We start from the raw sequence: 21,977 nt of genomic DNA on the forward strand, positions 1-21,977 counted from the left end.
AAAACTGATCCACTGCCAAAAGACGATGAAAATATCTGGCATTTTCTCGTGACTACTTTACAATAAAAGCCGTGTTTCACCAGTTGAGTGCTTTGAATATGAAGCAGCAGCAGTGTAAAATGTTCCATTTGCATTATCAGTAATTTAATACAGCTCTGACATGGCTGGAGGAACACTGGGACTGATATCAGTGAAGGAATATTACAAACAGTAAGACTGGATAACTTAATTGTTTGCTATGAATCAAATGTGCATGTGAAGTTCATTTGAATCCAGTACAGGCGTGCCAGACCCTGCCACTGACAATTTAAACTACTAAATAAAGAGATAGTTAGAGAATGTAAATGCAATGTTTTTTGCAGGAAAATGCAGACCACAAATAGCATCAATGGGGTTTGGCTTCATGAAAATCTTAAGGAATAAAACTTTAAAGTAAAGTCATATAGTCATTTCCAATACGTTCTTGGTTTTATGAAACAAACAGTTTCTCAGGCTAGATTAGTTTGTTTTTAAAGATCTTGTTTTTCATCTAAAATGTTCATGTACAGCTGCTCATTTGTTGTGGAAATAAAATGGCCTGTCATCTCCCACCAGCCAACTCGGCCGGGTCGCGGCTGGCTGGTGATGCCGTTTAGTAAGAACCCGTGGTGGGTTTATGTGGCCAGCTTTGTCCCCGCCCTCCTCGTCACCATCCTCATCTTCATGGACCAGCAGATCAGCGCTGTCATTGTCAACCGCAAGGAGAACAAACTTAAAGTATGTGTGCTATTGGAGGAAATGGATTATCACCAAAACCTTGAATTCTTAAATTTTCATTTGAATTTTGTTGTCTTTTTAATGGCCAGTGTTGATCTCTCTTGAAGTGTATTGTTTAACATTTGTTATATATGATCATCCGTGTTTGTTGTCCTGGACAGAAAGGTTGCGGCTACCATCTGGATCTGTTCTGGGTGGGGGTCCTGATGGCTGTCTGCTCCTTCTTAGGCCTTCCCTGGTACGTCGCCGCCACCGTCATCTCCATCGCCCACATCGACTCTCTGAAGATGGAGAGCGAGTCCAGCGCTCCCGGAGAGCAGCCTCAGTTCCTCGGGGTCAGGTTGGTCTCAGGCTAAATAAAATCACCGGACACAGAAATAAAAAGCGAAAACTGCAACTTGGGAAATAATGCCTTCAGGCTGCCACTGGCAATATCACAGTATAAGAGAAACACTTTGCTAAATCCTTTGTACTGTTGTTGAAGCATGTGAGGTGAAGGTATGTGAAATTGACTTGACAGTCTCTTGTGTATCAATATCCAACATACAGAGAACAAAGAATGACTGGCATTTTGGTGTTTGTTCTCACCGGAGTCTCCATCTTCCTCGCTCCAGTACTTAAGGTATGAAGTACACTGTGGATGATTGACATGTGTCACATGACTAATACATGGCTTTGTTCTGTGTGCTGTTTCCTTACCACAGTTGTAAAGGAGGGCAATGCAATCTGAGTTCAGGTTACTCGCCACTTAAGCTTGTCATGATTACAACATGAACAAATGCTTTCCTGAGACTATATAACTGTATTTTCCTTTATTCATATCAGGTTGTTTTTCTTACAATCTCTTACTAGTGTTCAAATTTCACTGGCTTTGTTATTATTTTCCACTATATCACTGCCTATAGTGTAGGCTTAAACACACTTCGCTAACTGCCAATATTACATGAGTTTCTGTCCTTCCTCTTCCTTGTAGTTCATCCCCATGCCTGTGCTGTATGGTGTCTTCCTCTACATGGGTGTAGCTTCGCTCAGTGGAATCCAGGTACGACGTGTGCCAGCTGCGGATGTCATTTATCATAATAAATTAAGTTATGGTGGCTGGACATCGTCCTTATCGTCACATTTTTTGACAGTAAGCAGGTATGACCTTATTTAAATCTGCCAAGTAAGCAGACAAGCAGGCAAGCAGGCAGATATGATTGGTAATGAAGGGTTGCAAATTTTGTAAGAGTTTAAATTGTGCAAAGTGGAAAAACAAGAGTATATTAGCCCTGGCTTGAATATATAATTTCTACATGTATCTCTAGGTTGTATATGTGTTTATGTGTGTGTTTCTGATGGCCAGACGTCACATTATAACTAATATCTGGAGTAACAGAGTAGCATTTAGATGGTTTTGGAATCCTAAAAGTGCATGCTGGGTGACTTTGTGCCAGGGCAGGTGCTCTTTGATAACTTCCCTCCACTCTACCGCAACTCCCTGCACAGCCAAGCTGAGCTGCGGTGCATAGAAATCCTCCTCCAAATCATTTAAGATAAATCATTCATACTGCAGGTCTGCATGAAATTAACTCATGCCCCTCAAACCTTTTCCTCCTCTCACACTTCTGCCACCTGGTCTCCTCCATCCTCCATAGTTCTGGGACAGGATCAAGTTGTACATGATGCCGTCCAAGCACCAGCCGGACTTCTCCTTTCTGCGCCACGTTCCTCTGAGGAAGGTCCACCTGTTCACGCTCATCCAGATTATATGTCTGGCTGTGCTCTGGGTCCTCAAATCCACCTTCTTGGCTATCATCTTCCCAGTTATGGTATGTGATAGAATAGACTTTTATTTGTATTATGCTGCCCTGTCCATGTATATATACATTATTGAGGGATCTCATGTTGTTGTATCCGTGTGGAGGAAGAGACACAGCTGTTTTTGCTTTAACATGCATAATGAATGTTCAAAAAGTTGGATATAATTTCAATTTCAATAATAAAATCCAGGTTTCATCCCAAGGATCAAACATGCTTCCCTGCTGCTAAAATATAGCCTCTCAATTATAGAGCCCAAACAGTTTTTTTCTATATTGACCTAAGCAGCATTTTCAAATAAAACCATATCTTATTCTTATTGATTGTCAGGATACAAGTGAATGGAAAGAAACATGACCTGAATGAAGGCTTAAAGCCATTGTTAAGAGTGTAAATATAAAGAGAGGAGGCGATCAGATTGCATTGTGTATACCAGTGATTCATGTTAATGTCATTTATAAATGCCACCCAGCTAAATCATGTGCAGATGATAACCAGGTTATGAGATGAATGTTAATAAGAGGTACAAAGAAGGCCTGTGTGTCACTGTATCTCTGTGTCTAACCATCAGATCCTGGGTCTGATGGTGGTCCGGAAGATGTTGGACATGGTCTTCTCCCAGCATGACCTGGCCTGGCTCGACGACTTGCTGCCTGACAAAGAGAAGAAGAAGAAGAGTGACGCCGAAAAGAAGGGGAAGGATAAGGAGAAGAAGAAGCCTAAACCAGATAATAGCGAGGATGAGGTGAGAAACTCTGGCTTCTTCTGCCCCCTGCAGGAAGAATGAATCATGAGGGGAGTTTCTAATGATCTGACCTGAGTGTGTAACGCTTGTGTGTGTTGGCTTGCAGGAAAAGTTCCACTCCTATTCAAACCATTCGCCCAGCTCAGAGTCGGACTTGGATCGCAGGTACTGTGTCCTCAAACTGCACATCCCCTACAGAGATCTCGTCTATCCTGATGTTGCACAGTCTCATTGGGGAGCGTACTGCCAGGCTGCTGCCACACACAGTGCGCTTTAACACACACATGCACGCACACGCACGCACACATACATACACACACATACCGTCTATTACACAGCCATGAACAGACACCTGTTGCAAGTGAGTGCATGCGAAAATTTTGTCATACACTGTAAATACAATAATTGAAAGGGTCGGTTCACCCAAACAAAAAATAAAACAAAGAATAAATAAGTAGAAAACCCACCTCCATGTATCTTGACACACAAGCCATTTTTGAGATGTATGACTCAAAGAGACAATACAGGAGATGTAAATACAATTTCATTAGTGGTGCTCACAGCATTGAAAACTAACATTTATTTACTATTTTCCACAAACAATAAGTCACTGACACCTGATTATTTACAACTGTTTTCTAAGGAACTATTTCTTAAATTAAAAGCAGTTAGAATCAAAACAGTCCACACCAAGGTCTGTGTATCATTCAAAGTATCTGGTACATTGAAAACTCTGTTAGGTCAAAACTAACTGGAATTTGAACCAATATATCTAAACTAGATAAAGGTTTTTAAAGCTCTGCCTGAAGAAAGATGTATATTCTGAAAGAGGTTATTGCTTTTTTATTTATTAAATGTCAAGCTGAAATGTTGTGAGCACCACAAACAAAATCCCACTCTTTTCCATTGAGGTAGAGGCAGAGATCTAACAGTGTGTACAGACAGAATACAATGCAATTTTTTACTGTATATACTGCTGTATATAAAGACGGACGACACGTCATCACTTCCTCCAATCAACAGTCAAGTGAGTCCAGTGGCTGCAATGGAAAGGTAAACCAGCAAAAACCAGTCAGTAGCTAGTTAGCTATAGCCTTAATCAGTTTTACATTTAAGTTACAATGTTCTCTTTTGTCTTTTGGACCCTTAAAGTTAAGCAGTATGTACTTGTGACCCTTCATGATTACAAACTTAAGCTTTTTTTCATTCATAATTTGAAGGATATTTAGAGCCCTAAACAGCTGAAGTATATATTTCAAAAGAAAAAAGCAAACAAATTGAGTTTAATGTAAAGGTACAGTGTGTAGAATTTAGTGGCATCTAGCAGAACGGAAATTCCAGACATGGAAGTATTCACCTGAAAATGAGAATCGTTGTATTGTTGTTACCATAGAATTAGCTCTTTATATCTACAGAGAGAGTGGGTCCTCTTCTACCATGTTCCACCCCAAAACCGACATGTTGCACCCCTGTTTCTTCAGTAGCCTCGATTGAACAAACCAAACATTGGTTCTGGACGAGGCCTTTTATGCTTTTCACAAGTTTTTCCTCCACACTTTGAAAGGTAGGGGAGGGGTTGGTTGCAATCTGCAACCTCACCACTAGATGCCACTAAATCCTACACACTGATCCTTTAAATAAAAACAAAATATACACACTTATGTGTAACAGAAATCTCTTATTCTTTATTATCCCTTTAAACAACTGGGGGACCCCTCAGATATTCTCCACTGGGAGTATTAGAATATCCGTTCTGTGTAATTTGGGTGAATCAACCCTTTAAAGACATGAACAAAACAGTACATTTCAATATAGCATCTTATCAAAAGCATCCAATGTTCAAATGATGGCTACAAACACTAACTTTTTTCCAGTTTGACTATTTGATTTATTTTATGTTGCATTGCATGCGTTGCATTATATTTTGCTACCTCTAATATTTTCCCCCCATGAAGAACGAACTACTAGTTGTGAATGTGGTGTACTGTTTACTACTAAATGAATTTGTGTTATATTACATGACCTCTGACAAAACTGTGCCCTTCAGTACTCTTTCATTCCTTCCTTCTTTCATTGTCAGATGTTCGGATTAAAAATATAAATGTTACACACAACCACTTTAATGGCTCTCATAGTCCCTCATGTTTGGGCTGAGGTGTAATTACAGTCTCCTCTCCATGCACTTTAAGGCAATGCAGATCTTTGTAACTCTATTAACTGTATAATCCTTGCTGCTACTCTTCCTGTGTCATGTGCTAAATGTCTCACAGTATGTGCACTGTGCTGCCCTTTGTACACTCATCTGGGCATATTGTAATTCTTCCTTGATGTGTACTAGGTTATTCTGAAAGGCAGTGTCTGTGAGGTGAAGGGTGATGAATGGAAATGCATGCTGTTTAGTTTGCTCTTTGTTCAGATTAACATACAGTGTGTGGACTTTAAATAGCTAAATAAAAATTAAGCTGTCTTATGTTAAGTCTCTTGTGCATCTAGTATGTTTGGGAGCAGTAAAATTAGAGGATTTATTGTAGGCCAGTTCATACATAACTGTATAATCATCCACATGCAACAAGCATCACTGTTTTGGTTGTTTCTTTTTCCTCCATGTGCTGAATCTCTTTAGCAAATCAGCCACACCTGCATGTGAAACGTAGCTTGATCTTATTGTAGCTTTTTACTCTCTGAACTACCATCTCCTGAACTGAAAGTGCAGTTGATAAAGCTATATATATATATATATAAAACCTTTGCCGCTAATTTACACAGCACATGCTAAATGTTTACCTTTTTGGCCTGTTTTTTTTTTTTTAACTTCCTTTGTGGAAAATTGGGAGATTACCCATCATGTCTGCATTGCTTTGAAAGAGGCATGGTTTGGATTTGACGGTGTAAGTGATAAAAAAAATCTGTATTTGTTATACAATATAATTTTGTTCATGACTGATTAAAATGCATTTGTCACCAGGCCTTACAAACCTATTTGTTTGGCAATGTACAATAATAACTGAATTACAGTAAAACGTACAAAATTACCTCTGAAATGTAAATTACCATAAAATTGAAATACATAAATACCTCAAAATTGTAGTACTTGAGTTGAGAGTACTTTCCTCCATTGTTTTTATAAATTTAACCTGACTCTAAATTTCCAGTGTGATCAAGATCCTGATTTTGACATCAAAGCCTCCAGTCTCTTTTTTTGAGGAATTCCAATTTCAATGATCAAATCCTCAATTTACAGTTTGGAAAAACTGGTGTTGAAATTGGGCTTGATCTGTGCTCTTCATTGGTTCTGTTAAAAATGACTTGAGGTGAAAGTTTGCAAAGTGCCATTAAAAAACGTATATTCCCACTTCCCAGCCTCTTCCCTCAATCACTGTTTTACACCCAATCCTCATAGAGTTAATCCCAGAATTACCTTCTCTTATCACTATCAGCCATAAGACATTGTGACCAAGGACTCTGTGAGTTTTCCTTCCAGTCAGTCAACACAGCAGCTTTTGCCACCCGTTCATTTTTCTTGCTCATCAGCTGTCATGAGCTGCTAGTTTCCGGCTGTTGTCATCATGCCATGTGGCTGAGCTCCTTTGCCCTCCCTGGCCTCCACCCCCCAACCCCTCAGTGTCTTTGGCTGTGGGTGTGTATGGTAACCGGAGCTTGCCCTTCCTCAGCATCACCCTCCACCTGAAGATCTCCTGCCCGTCGTCTCCGGCCATGCCCATGGGCCGAGGGATGGCCTGCCCCGTGCCCCAGGTCAAGATCGAGATGGAGTCGGACTACGACTCGGACATCGACCCCCACCGGCCCCGCGACATGAGCAGTGAGACCACGTTATAAAGCGGAGACTCGGTGTCTCGCTAACAGAGCACAGTGAGGTGTGGGCAGACTACAGGATGCTGTACAGAGCCACTGCTGAAACACGCACAGTATGAGCTGGCACAGACTGACAGCTGTGTGCAGACTGACACCTGAACAGATAGCTGAAACAGGACTGATCCAGTCAGTGCAGCTGGAGAAGTCAACTTTTAAACTGGTGCATTTGTGAGAGATTTTTCATGGAATAATATATTAAATACTGAATTCATTTATTTATGTGTATGATGTAAATGGCCATAAGAAGAAAGGAAATATTTATCGGTATGTGCTGTATAGGATCATATTTGATGTGAAAATATTCATATTTATATATAATAGACTATTAATATTGTACTGTTGTTGTAATTACTCTAAATCCAAACTAAACTTGAAACCAGTAAAATCTGATTGTACAATAATTTCACATCAGCCTGTGTGTACAGAGTTTGATTTTTGAGGCAGGAAATGTGGAGACAAGTACAATTTAATTACAGAACTATTTTACACAAAACTGTAAAATCAACTGTACAAAGCCATGCCTTTTCGTTATGTTAGCTTTTGATGCATGTTGGTGTTATGGTGTGTTTGAATATGATCCCAGAGATCGAGCTCTCCTTTTACAAAAAGAAACAACCAAAAAGTCCTGATGTTTCTGTTGCAGGTTTATCTTTGTCTTTTTGCTCTCATGGACTCTGTATGAGAATAGAATTAACTTCCAGCACTACAACACTACATGCTTGACAATAATTAAGAAATGCACACACATATGTAGGATACTCTTGAATTGACAGATATAATTTATGTTATTAAAAATATTCTAAATCATGTGTGTTATGTTATATGTGTTGTTTTGTGTTATTGTGACATCAACGGCTGGAGAAGTCAACTGTCTCTTTTAAATCTCCACCAATACTATTAACAGTGACAGTAGTACCAGTACCAATAAAAGTAGTAGAAGCAATTCCGATAGCAGTAATTATAGTATTCTAGTATAATACTGAAGCCATATAATCACCTGTCTCATATCACCAAAGTAAAGGTTGCCTTCAGTGAAGTCCTTGCCCAGTGAAACATTGAGGGTGACCTCTGCGTTGTCATAGTGGTAGCTCAGGTTCAGGTCTTCATTCATATCATATTTAACCACAAAGGCCTTGTGGCTATCCAGACAGCGCCCCCCACAGTCCGGGTAGAGCAGGGAGGTGAGCGGATGCAGGTACTGCTCACGAAGAGGCGTGATGAAGCCCTCGTCAAAGCCCAGTTCATTCAGGAGTATCTGGACCCAGAGAGAAAATGAGACACATATGAAGAAAATGATTTACAGATGATGTGGTCCTCATGTTTAATTCTCTGACCTTCTCATGATTATATATATTAAAGTCACACGTTTAACATTTTATAGCCTCCTAATTTAAGGTTTTTACTGAAGCTCAGCATAAAACCACATAATGAAATGAATTTTTAAAGACAAACTGTAAAAATAACCCGACATTCCCTGACTTTCCTGGAAAATTCATCAAAGCCCCTGCCTATACCTGCCTGGAATACACCTCTCATAGTTCATGGGGTGTAAGATACTTTATGACTGATGGGACCACAGCGGGCCGAAGATTCAGATGTCATGACACAGTAAAGATGAAATATGAATGACTGAGCAGTGAATAAATGGTGTGTTCAGGTCGTTTCAGCCTGTAGAAATGGATCCATTACCCCGTAGTGGTTCATGGTGTTGGGTCTTCCTTTAGGGGCTGAAGACTGCTCAAAGTGCTCCAGCTCCTCCACCAGCTCATCACAGAAGCTTTTCTCAAACACGGGGAAGCGATACACCCTCGGAGCTTCAACACAATGGTGCTTTTGGCAAGCACAATCTATTCTTTGTGGACTTGGTCCTGAGTGTAATGGGCTTTGTTCTATAATTATGCAATAGAGATTGAAGTCAATTACCACTTCTATTTTGAATGTATTGTCAGTAGGGGGCACACTTATATTGGGATCATATATTTAGCCAAATGATACATTTGATGCATTTTGCCAACTACAGCAGTTTTACCTAAAAATCACTCCCAATCACTTTTATTTGTTATTATTGTTACACTTACCTTCACACATCTGAATTCACTTAACATGTATAATGATAAAATATTGACATGAAAAGTTAAAACAGTGAAAATGAAAACAATGAAAAAACTGAAACTGAAAACAATGAAACAGAAATATGAATGAAAAAATTAAAACACTGACTGATCATGTAGATCAGAGGTTTAGGGAGTCATGAGTGAGGGCATTTAGCCGGCATGGTGGAAGAAGGACACCACCGCTTTCTTCATCCTCTTGTAGAACATCTTCACTCGGCCACCTCTCTTTTTGGTCTTGACCTCTGAAAACCACAAAGATGTATGTTGTTAGTTTGATTGAAGCAATAAACTCAAGGAGATCACAAAGGCATCAGACATGTGACTAACCAGGCTGGAACTCCATCAGCAATGCCGAGACACTCTGTGTGCCACTTTCCTCATGAGGAGTCTAGGGTTCAGGGACCGTTGCTTCCATGTCAGCCATCATTTGGCTGCTGATCAAAAGAGATGACTTACGTTCTCCAAGACATCCAGAGACTGGAGCTCAAATGGTCTGCTGTCTTCAAACTGCTGTCCAGTTCACCTGGTAAACTCCTGGGGGGTCTACAAAGAGACACATTACATTATATTGGATGGATGGATGAATGGTTGGATAGACACCTTAAGTTTCCAAGTCTGTTCGTTGAATCTGGCCACGATGTTGAAGCACTGGGTGCTATGTTGCCCACAGTTCAGGAGGTAATCTGGGATTGGACCCAGTGTGTCCACAATGAATTTCGGCTGGAGAGCATCACACACACTCAAAGATATAGTCATTTGATCCAGGAGCTGATATCTCATTTGTAAGTATGCTTTTTTGAGGACCTAATAGAGAATTTAGCAGTCTGTAAAGAGACTGCTTACCATGTTGTGTGATGGGACAGCTGGAAGCCGAGTGTGATCTCTGCGGCTATCAGACCCAGTGACGACATGTCACTCTGCTCTGTGTAGTCCAGAGTAGTCAGAGTAGTCTAAACTCTTACTCTAAGCTCTTTCCCTGTGACTGATACTGGAGCTCCACCAGTACAGCATCTCTGCCATATGACTCTCCAGTTGCTGAACTCACCTGTACAACAGAGACTGAGCGCAGGATCCTGGGAGAACATCAGAGACATAGTGAGCCAGTCCGAAGTCTATGATCTTCACCCTGCTGACGATCAACCACCATGACATTGTCTTGTTTCAAGTCGGCGTGGATTAGTGGATTAGCTTCAGTGGTACAGTCTCTGTAGGAACCCATGTATCACCTTGCACAGGAGAACCTGATGAAGTGTTCATAGTGAGCCAGTCCGAAGTCTATGATCTTCACCCTGCTGACGATCAATCACCATGACATTGTCTTGTTTCAAGTCGGCGTGGATTAGCTTCAGGGTCTCCAGGTGGAGAAGCGCTGTGGTCAGCTGACAACATACAATGATTTATTCTTGTTAGCACACAATGTACATAGATAATGATTTCCCTTCATTTTAGATATGCAGTAAAATTGTTCTTCCAAGAAGAGTGAAGAAGAAATCCATCATACCTGGTGGAGGACTGGATGGATCTCGTTCGAAGTCATGGGCAGAAAATCTCTCTGCTCCATGTAATCCAATAGGCTCAGGTCCAGAAGCTTGAACCTGAGACGAATGATCTGGTCGTGGTGGAAGAAGCCGTCCAACTTGACTAGGTTATACTTGTCAGCAGAATTTTAATCTGTGGAGGATTTTTATTGTTTAGTCACCTTAAAGACAAACTGCATTCATTTACTGAGGGAAGGTTTTAGGTGTATGATAGATGTAATTAGATGTAAATTACATGTGTTGCACAGCTTTAGTTTACCTCTTCCAGAGCTTGCTTGGTCAGGTAACGTTTATCCTTGGTGATTTTTATTGCCACCTTGGTGTCGCTAACCACAACCAGACATCGGGCAACGTTCCCAAAGCTGCCTTCACCGAGAAAGGCCTGGACCTCACAGCGTGAGGCCACCTCAGTTCCTTTGCATATGGGGAAATATTCTGTAGTAAAAAGAGGAGATGAACACAACACATGTTGTCAACACAGCCATATTACGTCTTGCTATTAAATTAAATGATTCTTCAAATATTAAAAACATGATTTTATTCAATTATTTGTTTGGGGGTTTTTTGTTCAAATTGTTAAAGCACCATATACTCAAATCTTACTTCTGCATTAACAGCATCTCAAGAACAAAGACAATATCTTATATATCAAGACAGACTATCTCTGGATTATTCCAACTGCAAAAAATATTTACTCTGATATTGATAAAATAATACACAACTTCTGAATCATTGTAATTGTGTGCAGTAGAATAACTTTTTTCAATAGGGTTAGGGTTAGATTATATAAAGATTATAAATTAATAAAAGTTTCTTAGAATTTTCTGACAGCGTCATTAGCTGGAGATAATTAATAATAAGTAATAAAATAATAATATCATTCAATAAAAACTGTTTTTAAAATTCCAGTTTATTGTATTTTATTGCTAAAGTGGCTGTAATAGATTTTTGCTCTTTTTTGTTCTGCTTGCCACAGCAGGATGTTTGATTCTTTCTGTGATGCTCTTTTTTAAATTCCCAGCTGATTTGCTTCTTTTTTTTATCAAAGATCTTCAGCTGTCTCTATCCATGACTGAGAGAGCATCTGTGGACAAATGACTGACAAAAAATGTAATGTTAATGTAATGGTGGACCTGGGTCAGCAGGTTGACCTCTATTCAGACCACATGTGATGCTCTGCAAAAAGAAGAAGTGGCATCATCAGTAAAGATCAATGGACATAATATTATATTGGTTTCCACAGAGTGAATTCACTTACAATTTATAACAGCTGCCTGTCATCTCAATATTTTTTACTTTATTGCTCTGTCACTGCTCTCTCAGATTAAAAACTCATTAAAAGAGAGTCTGCATTACTGATTTTCTGAGTGAAAATGTGCAATTGATACAGAAGCCAGAGAATGGCCTTCGAAACCTTTCTTTTTATAGCAGTGCTGCTCACCAGAAAGCTGTTGTGAAAACTGACTCGAAGCAATCATAAAATTGTGTAATATGTCAAATTGATTTCCATATCAAACAGTAACACTGGGGCTAGGGAACATCTGAGAGCTTTCAGTTTTTAGTTTTCTGTTATAACTCAGCCCAGCGTGGCATAATGGAGACTCTTTGTTGTCAAGAGAAAATGTGAAAACAGCTCTTATTATGGCCACAATTTCATTTCTTTTGTATTCAAAGTGATCTACTTCTACTACTTCTATTGAAAAGCTGCTGAGACAGAATTCGACAGTCTGCAGTGTTTCCCACACATAGACTAATTCGTGGCGGTGCGCCACAGATTCAACACCGGCCGCCACATATTGCGTTTCGTTATTAATTATTTTTTTAACGCTATTTAAAAAATACGCATCGCATTCGTTAAGCTGCATTTCCTTTCCCTGCTCTCCCTGCGTCTCTGTCACTCACGCGTCTCTCTCACATAGCCTACACACCCACACCCACACACACATAAACACACACACACACACACACACACACACAGCCCCTCCCCTCCGTGCACACCGCGTGTGTCTCCATCAGCGAGGTCATCCCTAGAGGTGTGGAAGCTGTGCCTTAGTGCAGAGAAGACGGCTGGTGAATTCAAGAAAGGTTGGTATCACGTGCACCTTTATAAAATCACACATTAAAAAGTCCTATAAAATATTTTATATTTTGAATACAATATTGTCCCGTCCCGACCCGACCCTTACACCTTCTTTATAAAGTTAATTAGTCGCAAGTTTGCGGTAAAATGTAGTTGGGTTGTCGAGGTCAAAACACTAGCAGCTGTGAATCAAATAAAGTTGTTATAAGTACTGTTATGTAGTTTTTTTTACCCTTACACTGAATGTTTGCTGCCTCAATCCAGATGAGTATTGAAAAATATTTTCCGCGATTGAAAAGGAGACGTGTTGAGGATGAGGACCAGCCTGAACCGGAGGTATCGGTCTGAAACAGAGCTGAACAGTCCGACCAGTGTAATTAGCTATGTTATTAATTTGTTTACAATATTTTCAGGCTTCAACCAGTGCTGCTCAAGCAGAAAGACAGGGTCAGGGTGAGAAAGAGATAGATTCGTTAGGCATTGAAGAAAGAGTAGGAGAGGAGGACAGCATCCAACATGCTGCTGTGACAGAGCCAGCTGAAACAACAGGTGAGGTGGACAAACAGATGTAGAAACAGGCAGGTAAGAAAGCAGGTCTCAGTTCAAGGGAACTAATTTCTATTGTTCGGTTTCTGTTTAGATGGGACTTTGGCAACATCCAAAAGTGCCAAACACAGGTCCACTGGATTCAACCCTGAGTGGTTGAACATGCCTCAGTTCAAGTCATGGTTGTACCACACACCGCATGGTAAACTTAATGTCTGCATAATTATTAATGAAGGAATCAGTAGGCGGTTTACAAAATGTAGCATAATAGGTGTTGTGAAGATGCAGGTGCACATCTGTCATTATTTAAGAGAACATATTATGCTTTTCCTTATTTGAGTTACACACACACACACACACACACACACACACACACACACACACACACACACACAAATCAGACAGAGATGCAAGAAACAGCAGGTAAGGTTGAGGTAGATGGAGAAGAAGGGGAAAAGAGGGATGGAAAGATGAAAGGTGAAGGTGAAGAGTATGAGCAGTCCCTAAAGGCAGCATTCCCTAGCAACAAAGCAGTGTGATTTCAAAGCAATTTGATTTAAGAACTCTCTTATTGATATAAGTGAGGACAGCCCAAACAAAACCAACAAATATACTAAAAGAAAAAGCAAAAAAATTATGGAGGACATATTCAGTTGTGATGTCAGTGAGAAGTCCTTATATTTAAAACAAATTCAATATTTGGAGGAGCAGCTAGAGAGGTAAGCCTGTCAGTTAAGTTCACACACACTTGCTGCTCTTTGAAGGGGAAATATATCCGCTAGTTTCTTTCTCCTGCAATTAAATATACAAGTTAAGTTATCCTAGCTTTGTCTTAGCTAATTCATGTTAGCGCGTTAGCTAAGCGGGTTAGCATTTAGCAGGTGAAATTCCCGCGCTAAACGCTAACCAGTAGTTTGTGCCACTGTAAAAACACTACTGTAAATTACATTAACTATTACTGCCGACATGTCACACATATGTAACGTTAACTTTAATGACTGTACACATAACACATTATACACTCACTGGTCACTTCAGTAGGAATCTCTATGGTACAGTCTCTGTAGGAACCCATGTGCCGCCATTTTGTCTGCAGTTCTGTACTTTTGCAGCTCAGTTCATTTTCAGTTTTTATTGACATTATTAGAAAGTGACAATTTTATTACTGAGGCGAGGTCACAATGTTTGCTGGTGTTGTACTGGAGTGCATTATGTTGAAAAATGTTCCTAATATTTTGCTCCCCTTATTTAAGTTTATGGGGTGGACAAAATAATAGAAACACAATTCAATATAATGCCTTCCAGTACACCAGCCGCACCCACTACCACCCCAATAATTAATATTGAGGTGAATTATCACCTCCATGATAATGTCAATAAAAACTTAACATGTATGAGCCTCTTTAAGGTATAATTTATAGCAGAGCTGTTGTATTGGATTGTATCACCTTGCACAGGAGAACCTGATGAAGTGGCTGGTGAGTGTATTTTTTTATTATTTCAACTAAATGTTAAACATACTAATTTATGTTGCTATTAAGATTTATGGTAGGAATAATTTCATAGTATTATTTTGGACTTTTGCAGAATTAAGTTAATGTAAGTTTCATGCCTTCTCTCCCTACGGACTCCTATAGTTACTACAGTACGTCATATTTCACCTCATGATTGATATAGCTGAAGGCAGTTTTATTTTAAATACTGTATTTAAGTACTCTTGAGCCCAAGTGTCCCTCGTCATCCTGCAGATGTCAGCTTAAATATGACGAGCGGGAAAAACAGAACAAGAGCCTCATGTCTCAGTTTGACACATTGGCGATAGGCAAGAAAGAGGTCACTATGTGCCTGAAACAAACTGAGACTGCAAAAGAAAAGGTGGACAAGGTGGTGGCACAGCTGCAGAGTCAGCAGAGGGAGGCTGAACAGGACATAGAGACCCTGAAGATGCAGCAAAACCAGCAGAGGAGGGAGCTTCAGGACCAGATCAATGAATTGAAGTCACACATCACGATGAAGGGTGAGAAATTCACATGCAGCTGGATTGGTTGACTCTGCTGTGGGCTTTCCATATTTTAGAGATGGTTTCTTTTTTTCCCTCACATGAAGCAGGATGATGTATTAATCAATCACTGTCATCCCCATGGTTGAAACTTGGTTTGAAGCGAGGTGACGTCAACCATAAGAAACTAAAACAGTAACAAACAATACAATAAAACACACATTAAATAACAGTCACAGTTTATACTTTATTTCCATGAAAGAATATCCTCACAAGCCAGAAAACAAAGCTTTAAAGCTGAAAACGTGATTCAAAACAGAGTTTGTGATTAATAACTGTCAAAAGATATTAATAATGATCTAGCAGCCTGATTACATGTGATGAGACTTAATATGAGAAAAATGTTTGTGACACAGTACAAAGTTAAAGCTTCCTCTCCTCTCCTCTCCTCTCCTCTCCTCTCCTCAGCTTCAAAGATTGAGGCACACAAGCAGCAGTTGATGTCTGACATGGAGTCTCTGGTGCAGCAGCATCAAGCTACTATTAACAGCCTGAAAGAGAAACATGAAGCTGCCACCAACAGCATGAAGGAGAAACATGAAGCTGACTTCAACAGCCTGAAGAAAGAAGCAGAAGCTGAGAGGGAAATGTAAAGACTAGGACAGCATTGACTGTCAGCATTGTGTCCACAAGAGAATTTATAATACTGTTTTCCTTCTTTGACTTCCATCTTACTTTCTCCCTTCTTCCAATGACAGTTTTATGGATGAGGCTCTGAGAAACGCGGAGAACTGCCTTGAGGAAAAGACTTCAGAATCTCTTAAGGACGAGAGGGCTCAGCACAGCAAGACGATGGAGCAGCGGGAGCTCTTGCTGAAGGAGAACACGGCCCTGTGGAGGGAGAAGTATGACCTGCAGGACCTTTGCTGCGACACAAAGACAGAAATCAAAAAGGTTACAAAGCAGAGCCTCTTCAATGAGAAGGTAAGATGCTGAAATGTTAAGATTCTTTATTATACAGTCTTTGGGGTAGAAGACATCTGTTCCTGCAATCAACTAACATCTAATCGGATTCATTAGATGTGTAAGGTAAAGATGGAGATGAAGCTAAATAACTGATAGGATGAAATGTCGACAATGAATTATACCCTCACAGAGTTGTGTTTTCAGACAGGGCTAGTGAGTCTGTCTGAAAGGAAACAGCAAAAGTTATCCTGTCATTACTTCTTGTGGCCACAGAGGTCGCTGTTGAGCCGATGTTACTTCCTTTCGTTTTACATAAACATGACATGAAAGTATCTTTGATTCCTGCTAGATTTCTCATCAGATCTCGTGGAAGTTGAACTTTAATTAATTCTGAGAGACTTCCTGTTGGTCTGCTGTTCCCCTGACTTCTCTGTTTCAGATTTTCATATGATGGTGTTGCTTAAAAACAATTAAACCTATTCCTGTGGTTTACTATATATATTCTAAAATAAATGGGTGTCTATGGAATCACTTGCCATTAGAATTGGTACCTTTTTTCCTTCTTACCAAAACTAAACAATTTAAAAATGAATTTAACAATACCTGTTGTGGATGTATTTAAAGTCCTCATCCACTCAAAAATGTTATTTTCTTTATTCAGACATTATTCAGATCACTATATGTAACAGACAGTCCAAACCAGATGTCTGATGGGTGAAAATTCCACAAAATGGGATTTCAAAGAGGGGGCATCCGGATTTGAACCGGAGACCTCTTGATCTGCAGTCAAATGCTCTACCACTGAGCTATACCCCCATCTGGTGGATATTAAGACAGTGTTTGTGCTTTTTTTTAGTCGGGCCCAGTTTCAGTGTTGCGAAATGACGTGTACATTAATTTGACAGAGGTCCAGATTAGTTAAGAGAATGTTTTACTTTATCTTCAGCTACCTGAGCTCATCTGTACAGGATATAAGAAGTTACTGAAGACTATGTGACGTTTTAGGCTTATCACATGTTGTTTGAAATTGTAACATGCAGCAGGTGGGCAAACTTAAGCTGAGAACATGTGATAAAAGCCACCCGAAAGCACTGGTGCCTTTCATTGCTAACTTTTCCTAAAAACCTTTCCTAAAAAAGTTTCCTGTGTCCTTGGTCTTGTTCACTACATTCATGCAGTTGTTAAAAAGTTATCTCCCAAAGCCAAGTACTCTGTGACACACCTGCATGTGTTGCTGAAATTGACCAAAAAAGTAGTCAACCTGTTACTGGACTTATAAAAAGGTATAAACAGGATTCCTCTTAATCCCCAGGTGACAAATGTTATACCTGCATTAGAGAACACTTGAAATAAAGGCACAAAAAGCTGCATCCTTTTTATCAACTGTTCATCATTTCTATTCATTACTCTCCTTTCATCAGTTCTATAATTTTTGCTATGGCAAATAATATTTATACTCATCTGATAACAGATTTAAAACAGCAGTAAATTCTAATCAGGAAACATATGTCAACTTACAATAGACTTTAAAAAAGAAAAGCAAAACTACCAATCATCTCTTGTTCCTCAGGACGCAGGGCAGCTGAGGTCAAAAAACAAAAAGCTGAGGGCCAAGCTAAAGGACTACATCAGTACCCAGGAGGTACAAGAGCAGACCCTGACAGAGAAAGAGGCTGACATGGCAAAGGAGAGGTAAAAGTTCCTTTTCCTGCTGTCAGTAAGCAAGTATCATAATTTTTCCTCCACATGTAAAAACGTAATAATATCAGTCATTTTCATTGTATACATTTTTTAAATAATATTCATTGTGTATTTAGTCAGCATACAGATGTATTTTTCCAGTGGAGACCTAACACAAATTCAAAACCTGCTATGAATTATTGTGTAGTGTGGATTTGAGACATACACACAAGTGTCTCTCTCAGAGGCAAACAGTCACAGTATATTATGGAAGGATTGAAATGTGTATAAATCTGTTTCAGGGGGCATCCGGATTTGAACCGGAGACCTCTTGATCTGCAGTCAAATGCTCTACCACTGAGCTATACCCCCACCCACTATCCAGTTATCTAATACCTCTTTTGTCTTTTCAGACAGCACCTGACCAAGCTCTGCTGTCAAAAAATTGACCAGGTGGAGCAGCTTGGGGTGGAGCTTCACAAGGAGAGGAACAGGGCTCGGGAGCTGGAGATCATCATATGGAAAGCAGTTGTTATTCACAGGCACATCATGACGGTAAAAACACCAAACTGACCCACAGAGCAGAGTGTTCTCTTGTAGATCTGTGATGATTTGTGTGAGGCCACAAAACAAGGGTTTCCCTTAGTCAGGGACTGGATCGTTGGTGTCTGATAGCTGAATGGACCATTGATTGGAAGGCAAAGACAACTGTCAACCCAATTAATTTCTTAGCTCTGGTTACATCAGCAGGATTATTATAAACCAACATAACACCACTGGTCTAGGATTTCTGTGATACAGCTGACAACAAAGACTTTGCACCTGTATGACTGACTGTAACCAGATCAGTACTACACAGGAATCTCACCAGAGCACCGTTCTGTTGATAGTAATGGCTAGCTCACTCTTAAGCAACTGCAAATCTTTTTGCTTTACAGGCCAAGGAATGCTAAACTAGTACTATCTTAAGTACTAGCTAGGTGGGAGAGTTCATCAGCACCAGGTTAAACTTTTTCGGAGATTTATTATTGTGGTTATCTCTTTCAATACTAAATGGTGAGGCTGCCCATACTGTTGGCCTAGAGCAGTTTAGGATTTAGTATGAGGGTGTGGATTATAAGCATAGGCCAATGCAATATGTCGTGCAGAGAGTAGCTTTAGGTGGTCTATTTCTGTTTCCCATGGAGGTAAGAGGTTTGTAAGGGCCATCTTAAGAATTGCAATATACAAGACTGAATATTGGACTTAAATGTGTCAGGTTTACAGAAACATGTTCTAAGTCTGTTAGATGTGTAAATGCTCAACTGTTGCTTTATAAATGTGTCATATAAATTTAAAGGTCATACTTCAATTTCATGTTTGCACTCTGACTTTGTCCCTGTCTCCTTCAGTGTGAGAAGACTCCCAAGACTGAGGTGATGATGCAGAGGATGCTGGAGGTCTTGGAAAGCTGCGACCTCCAAGTAACAGATTCTGCTCTCAATGACGCCATTGAGAAGACCGCTGCAGGAAAAGGACCGTGGACCGGCCGCCGACCAACGAGGTACTTGAGTCACCATCCACTGGAGACTTTCTGTTAGCGTTGTGTTTCAGCAGTGTTGTAAACCCCTGCTGATTTGATAGATCATCTAAAAAGGAGGGTCTTGGTCCACTTCCAAGCAAACTCTGGTGCTGTTTGTTTGTAGCAAGCAGAGACTACCATGGCTTGAAGCTGAAGCCAATATGGAAGTACCTTAAAGTGCCACTGGCAACTGCTGGACCCTCCAACTGCTCAAAAAGCTTCAACTTCTCTCTAGAAAAACAAAATCAGTTGTTTTTTCAAAGAGTCATTATAGTTTCAGTGACTAAATTGAGGTCCTTTAAAAGGTGTGCTGATAGTCATTTTTGGAAACTATTACTGTGTTAAGATTTGACAACTATTAGTAGCTTTAACACCACATCCTGACATACAGCGAGGGAGCAAACTGGCGACGAAATCTTGCGCAAAATTGTCCTGATATGCAGTGTGACAAGCGTCAGATTATTGAGGGGCTAGCTAGCTTGTCAACAGGAAGCAGCGTGTACATTTCAACCAACAAGAAGTGTTTAGGGGCGGGACACGGCCGCAAAATTTCATCTAGATAGAGACAGAGAGAGCAATTCTTTGAGGGGTGGGCGTCATCGCTGGACAGGGCGATGTCGCTCACGGCATGCCAGGAAAGGCTGATTGAAAACGTATGCATTTAATCACTTTTTCTCTCTCGCTCGCATGGCTGTATGTCAGGATGCAGTGTGATGTCTGCTGCTTGGACATTGATAGACGGGTGTTTGACAGTTGGCTCACATATATAAATATTTATGCTTCAAGATCCTTGTCTTTTCTCTTCTTGTACATAAAGAAGAGGGGATAATGAAGGGAGAAAAGAAGTTAAAATATTGATGATATTTTACAAGCTTATCTCATGTTGAATATAAAATTCTAGAAAACAGTAACTACAGCTGTCAGAGGAGTATGTATCCTCAAATGGGAAATACTCAAGTAAAAACCTCAAACTTGTACTGAAAAACAGAACTTCTAGTCTGGTCCTCTTCCCATCATCATGTCTCGCTCCCACAGAGAAAAGGCCCGCAGGATTTTAACAGATCCCCTGTTCCTGTTGGCCAAATTCAGGCCAGGGGACCTTGGCTTCATACCACGGCCCAGGTGGAAACACCATCCAGCTGCCTCCGGGCCAGCAGCTGCTCAGTCCAGCAACAACTTGTCAACAGGTATGATATGATGGGAAAACTGAAGGATTTTATATCCAGGGGACAGTGTTGGATCCATTTATTGTTTGAGTTATGAAACATAACTTCAACTACATCCCTTCCTTATGTGTTCATCATTTGCTCAGGTGTGTGTAGTAGATAAACTGCAAAAAAAGCTGACTTTTGTTGTAGCTAAATAATAAGTAGAGCTTCTCATAGCTGCTAGCATGACTGTTTTAATTCCCTTGTTTAAACATGTTTTTTATATTAATGCTGCTCTGTCCATCCCTTAGAAAACTCTGCAGTCAGAAAACACCCAGTTCTGCTGGAGCATCCACGTCTGAATGCTGGGCCAAATCCATTCCTGCTTAAATGGATAAAGACTGAATTAGGTTTATAATCTGGCTGCCTCCTTTTGCAAATTAAATGCTTAAATGACTGTTATCCTGCTGGTTACTTCCATCCTGACTGACGACCTCTTGGTATTTATTTGAAGCTGCCTGCTGTTTTGCATATTCGGTGATTACATTTTTTCTGTTAGGATTCATCTGTGTACTGCTTGTTTTTAATTATGTGAGTCTGTGACTTGTCAGTGAAATGTCCATCAGAGTTTGCCAGAGCCAAATGTATTTCAGTTTACAGTAAATATAAAACAGAGGAAAGCAATAAATGCTCACATCAGGAGGAGGACAGAACAATAGGAAAGGTTGAGGAAGATGGAGAAGGAGGGATGGAATGATGGAAATGAAAAAGAAAGTTAAGGTGAAGGAGAAATTTGTTGGAGGAACAGGGAGGGATGTAATGATTCTGGTGTAGAACTCCCCCTATTGGCCGTGAAGCAAACTGCTTGTGTATTTAACCTCACTGACTAGTTGAACTGAGACTCAATTATAAAACGGTCGTTGTGACCTCTAACCCTTGACTTCTTTTCTACTGGTTGATTTAGCGTTCATAAATCTTAAAAGACATTCTGCTGTAGATATGTAAATGATTTATAGTTCATCATGAGACTTGTGAACCTGTCCTTTAATTGATGTTTCTTAATGAAAAGTGAACTTTACGAACAGTCCCTGAAGGCAGCATTGCCGAGCAACAAATGAGTGTGATTTCAAAGCCCGGACAAACTGATTTGTTCACTTATTTAGACAAGTGA

General features: G+C 40.1%; 3 protein-coding genes and 2 non-coding genes across 5 annotated transcripts in view; 2 read left to right on the forward strand and 3 right to left on the reverse strand.

Moving 5' to 3' along the window:
- Window positions 1-7,138, forward strand: part of slc4a5a (solute carrier family 4 member 5a) — a 30,513-nt gene extending 23,375 nt beyond the window's left edge. The window contains exons 18-25 of the mRNA XM_053326225.1: window positions 595-756; window positions 918-1,096; window positions 1,306-1,378; window positions 1,730-1,798; window positions 2,394-2,567; window positions 3,128-3,301; window positions 3,408-3,466; window positions 6,973-7,138. Coding sequence (XP_053182200.1) covers window positions 595-756; window positions 918-1,096; window positions 1,306-1,378; window positions 1,730-1,798; window positions 2,394-2,567; window positions 3,128-3,301; window positions 3,408-3,466; window positions 6,973-7,138 — 1,056 coding nt within the window. The remainder of the gene's footprint in view (window positions 1-594; window positions 757-917; window positions 1,097-1,305; window positions 1,379-1,729; window positions 1,799-2,393; window positions 2,568-3,127; window positions 3,302-3,407; window positions 3,467-6,972) is intronic.
- A 701-nt stretch (window positions 7,139-7,839) lies between these two features.
- Window positions 7,840-9,262, reverse strand: LOC128364976 (2-oxoglutarate and iron-dependent oxygenase domain-containing protein 2-like). Its single transcript, XM_053325594.1, has 4 exons — window positions 9,253-9,262; window positions 8,864-8,988; window positions 8,172-8,429; window positions 7,840-7,848 (listed from the first exon to the last, which is right to left on the reverse strand). Exons 1-4 carry the CDS (start codon window positions 9,260-9,262, stop codon window positions 7,840-7,842), a joined length of 402 nt encoding a protein of 133 aa, XP_053181569.1.
- A 5,984-nt stretch (window positions 9,263-15,246) lies between these two features.
- Window positions 15,247-20,856, forward strand: LOC128364977 (cilia- and flagella-associated protein 157-like). Its single transcript, XM_053325595.1, has 7 exons — window positions 15,247-15,469; window positions 15,920-16,100; window positions 16,210-16,435; window positions 17,988-18,109; window positions 18,511-18,652; window positions 19,489-19,640; window positions 20,694-20,856. Exons 1-7 carry the CDS (start codon window positions 15,247-15,249, stop codon window positions 20,854-20,856), a joined length of 1,209 nt encoding a protein of 402 aa, XP_053181570.1.
- On the reverse strand, window positions 17,162-17,233 carry trnac-gca (transfer RNA cysteine (anticodon GCA)). The gene has a single exon. It is a non-coding gene; the product is annotated as a tRNA-Cys (tRNA).
- trnac-gca (transfer RNA cysteine (anticodon GCA)) lies at window positions 18,398-18,469 on the reverse strand. The gene has a single exon. It is a non-coding gene; the product is annotated as a tRNA-Cys (tRNA).
- Window positions 20,857-21,977: the final 1,121 nt, after the last annotated feature.

The sequence above is a fragment of the Scomber japonicus genome, chromosome 9, assembly GCF_027409825.1.
Source record: "Scomber japonicus isolate fScoJap1 chromosome 9, fScoJap1.pri, whole genome shotgun sequence".
In the NCBI taxonomy this organism is placed as follows: domain Eukaryota; kingdom Metazoa; phylum Chordata; class Actinopteri; order Scombriformes; family Scombridae; genus Scomber; species Scomber japonicus.

Bases quoted from the DNA above. Each gene is read 5' to 3' on its own strand.
- LOC128364976 (XM_053325594.1), bottom strand. The intron at 8,430-8,863 runs GTAATGGATCCA...CTCTGGGTCCAG, and splicing joins ACACCATGAACCACTACGGG to ATACTCCTGAATGAACTGGG.
- LOC128364977 (XM_053325595.1), top strand. From the start codon at position 15,247: ATGTCTCAGTTTGACACATTGGCGATAGGCAAGAAAGAGGTCACTATG. The intron at 16,436-17,987 runs GTAAGATGCTGA...CTTGTTCCTCAG, and splicing joins AGAGCCTCTTCAATGAGAAG to GACGCAGGGCAGCTGAGGTC. The intron at 19,641-20,693 runs GTACTTGAGTCA...TCGCTCCCACAG, and splicing joins ACCGGCCGCCGACCAACGAG to AGAAAAGGCCCGCAGGATTT.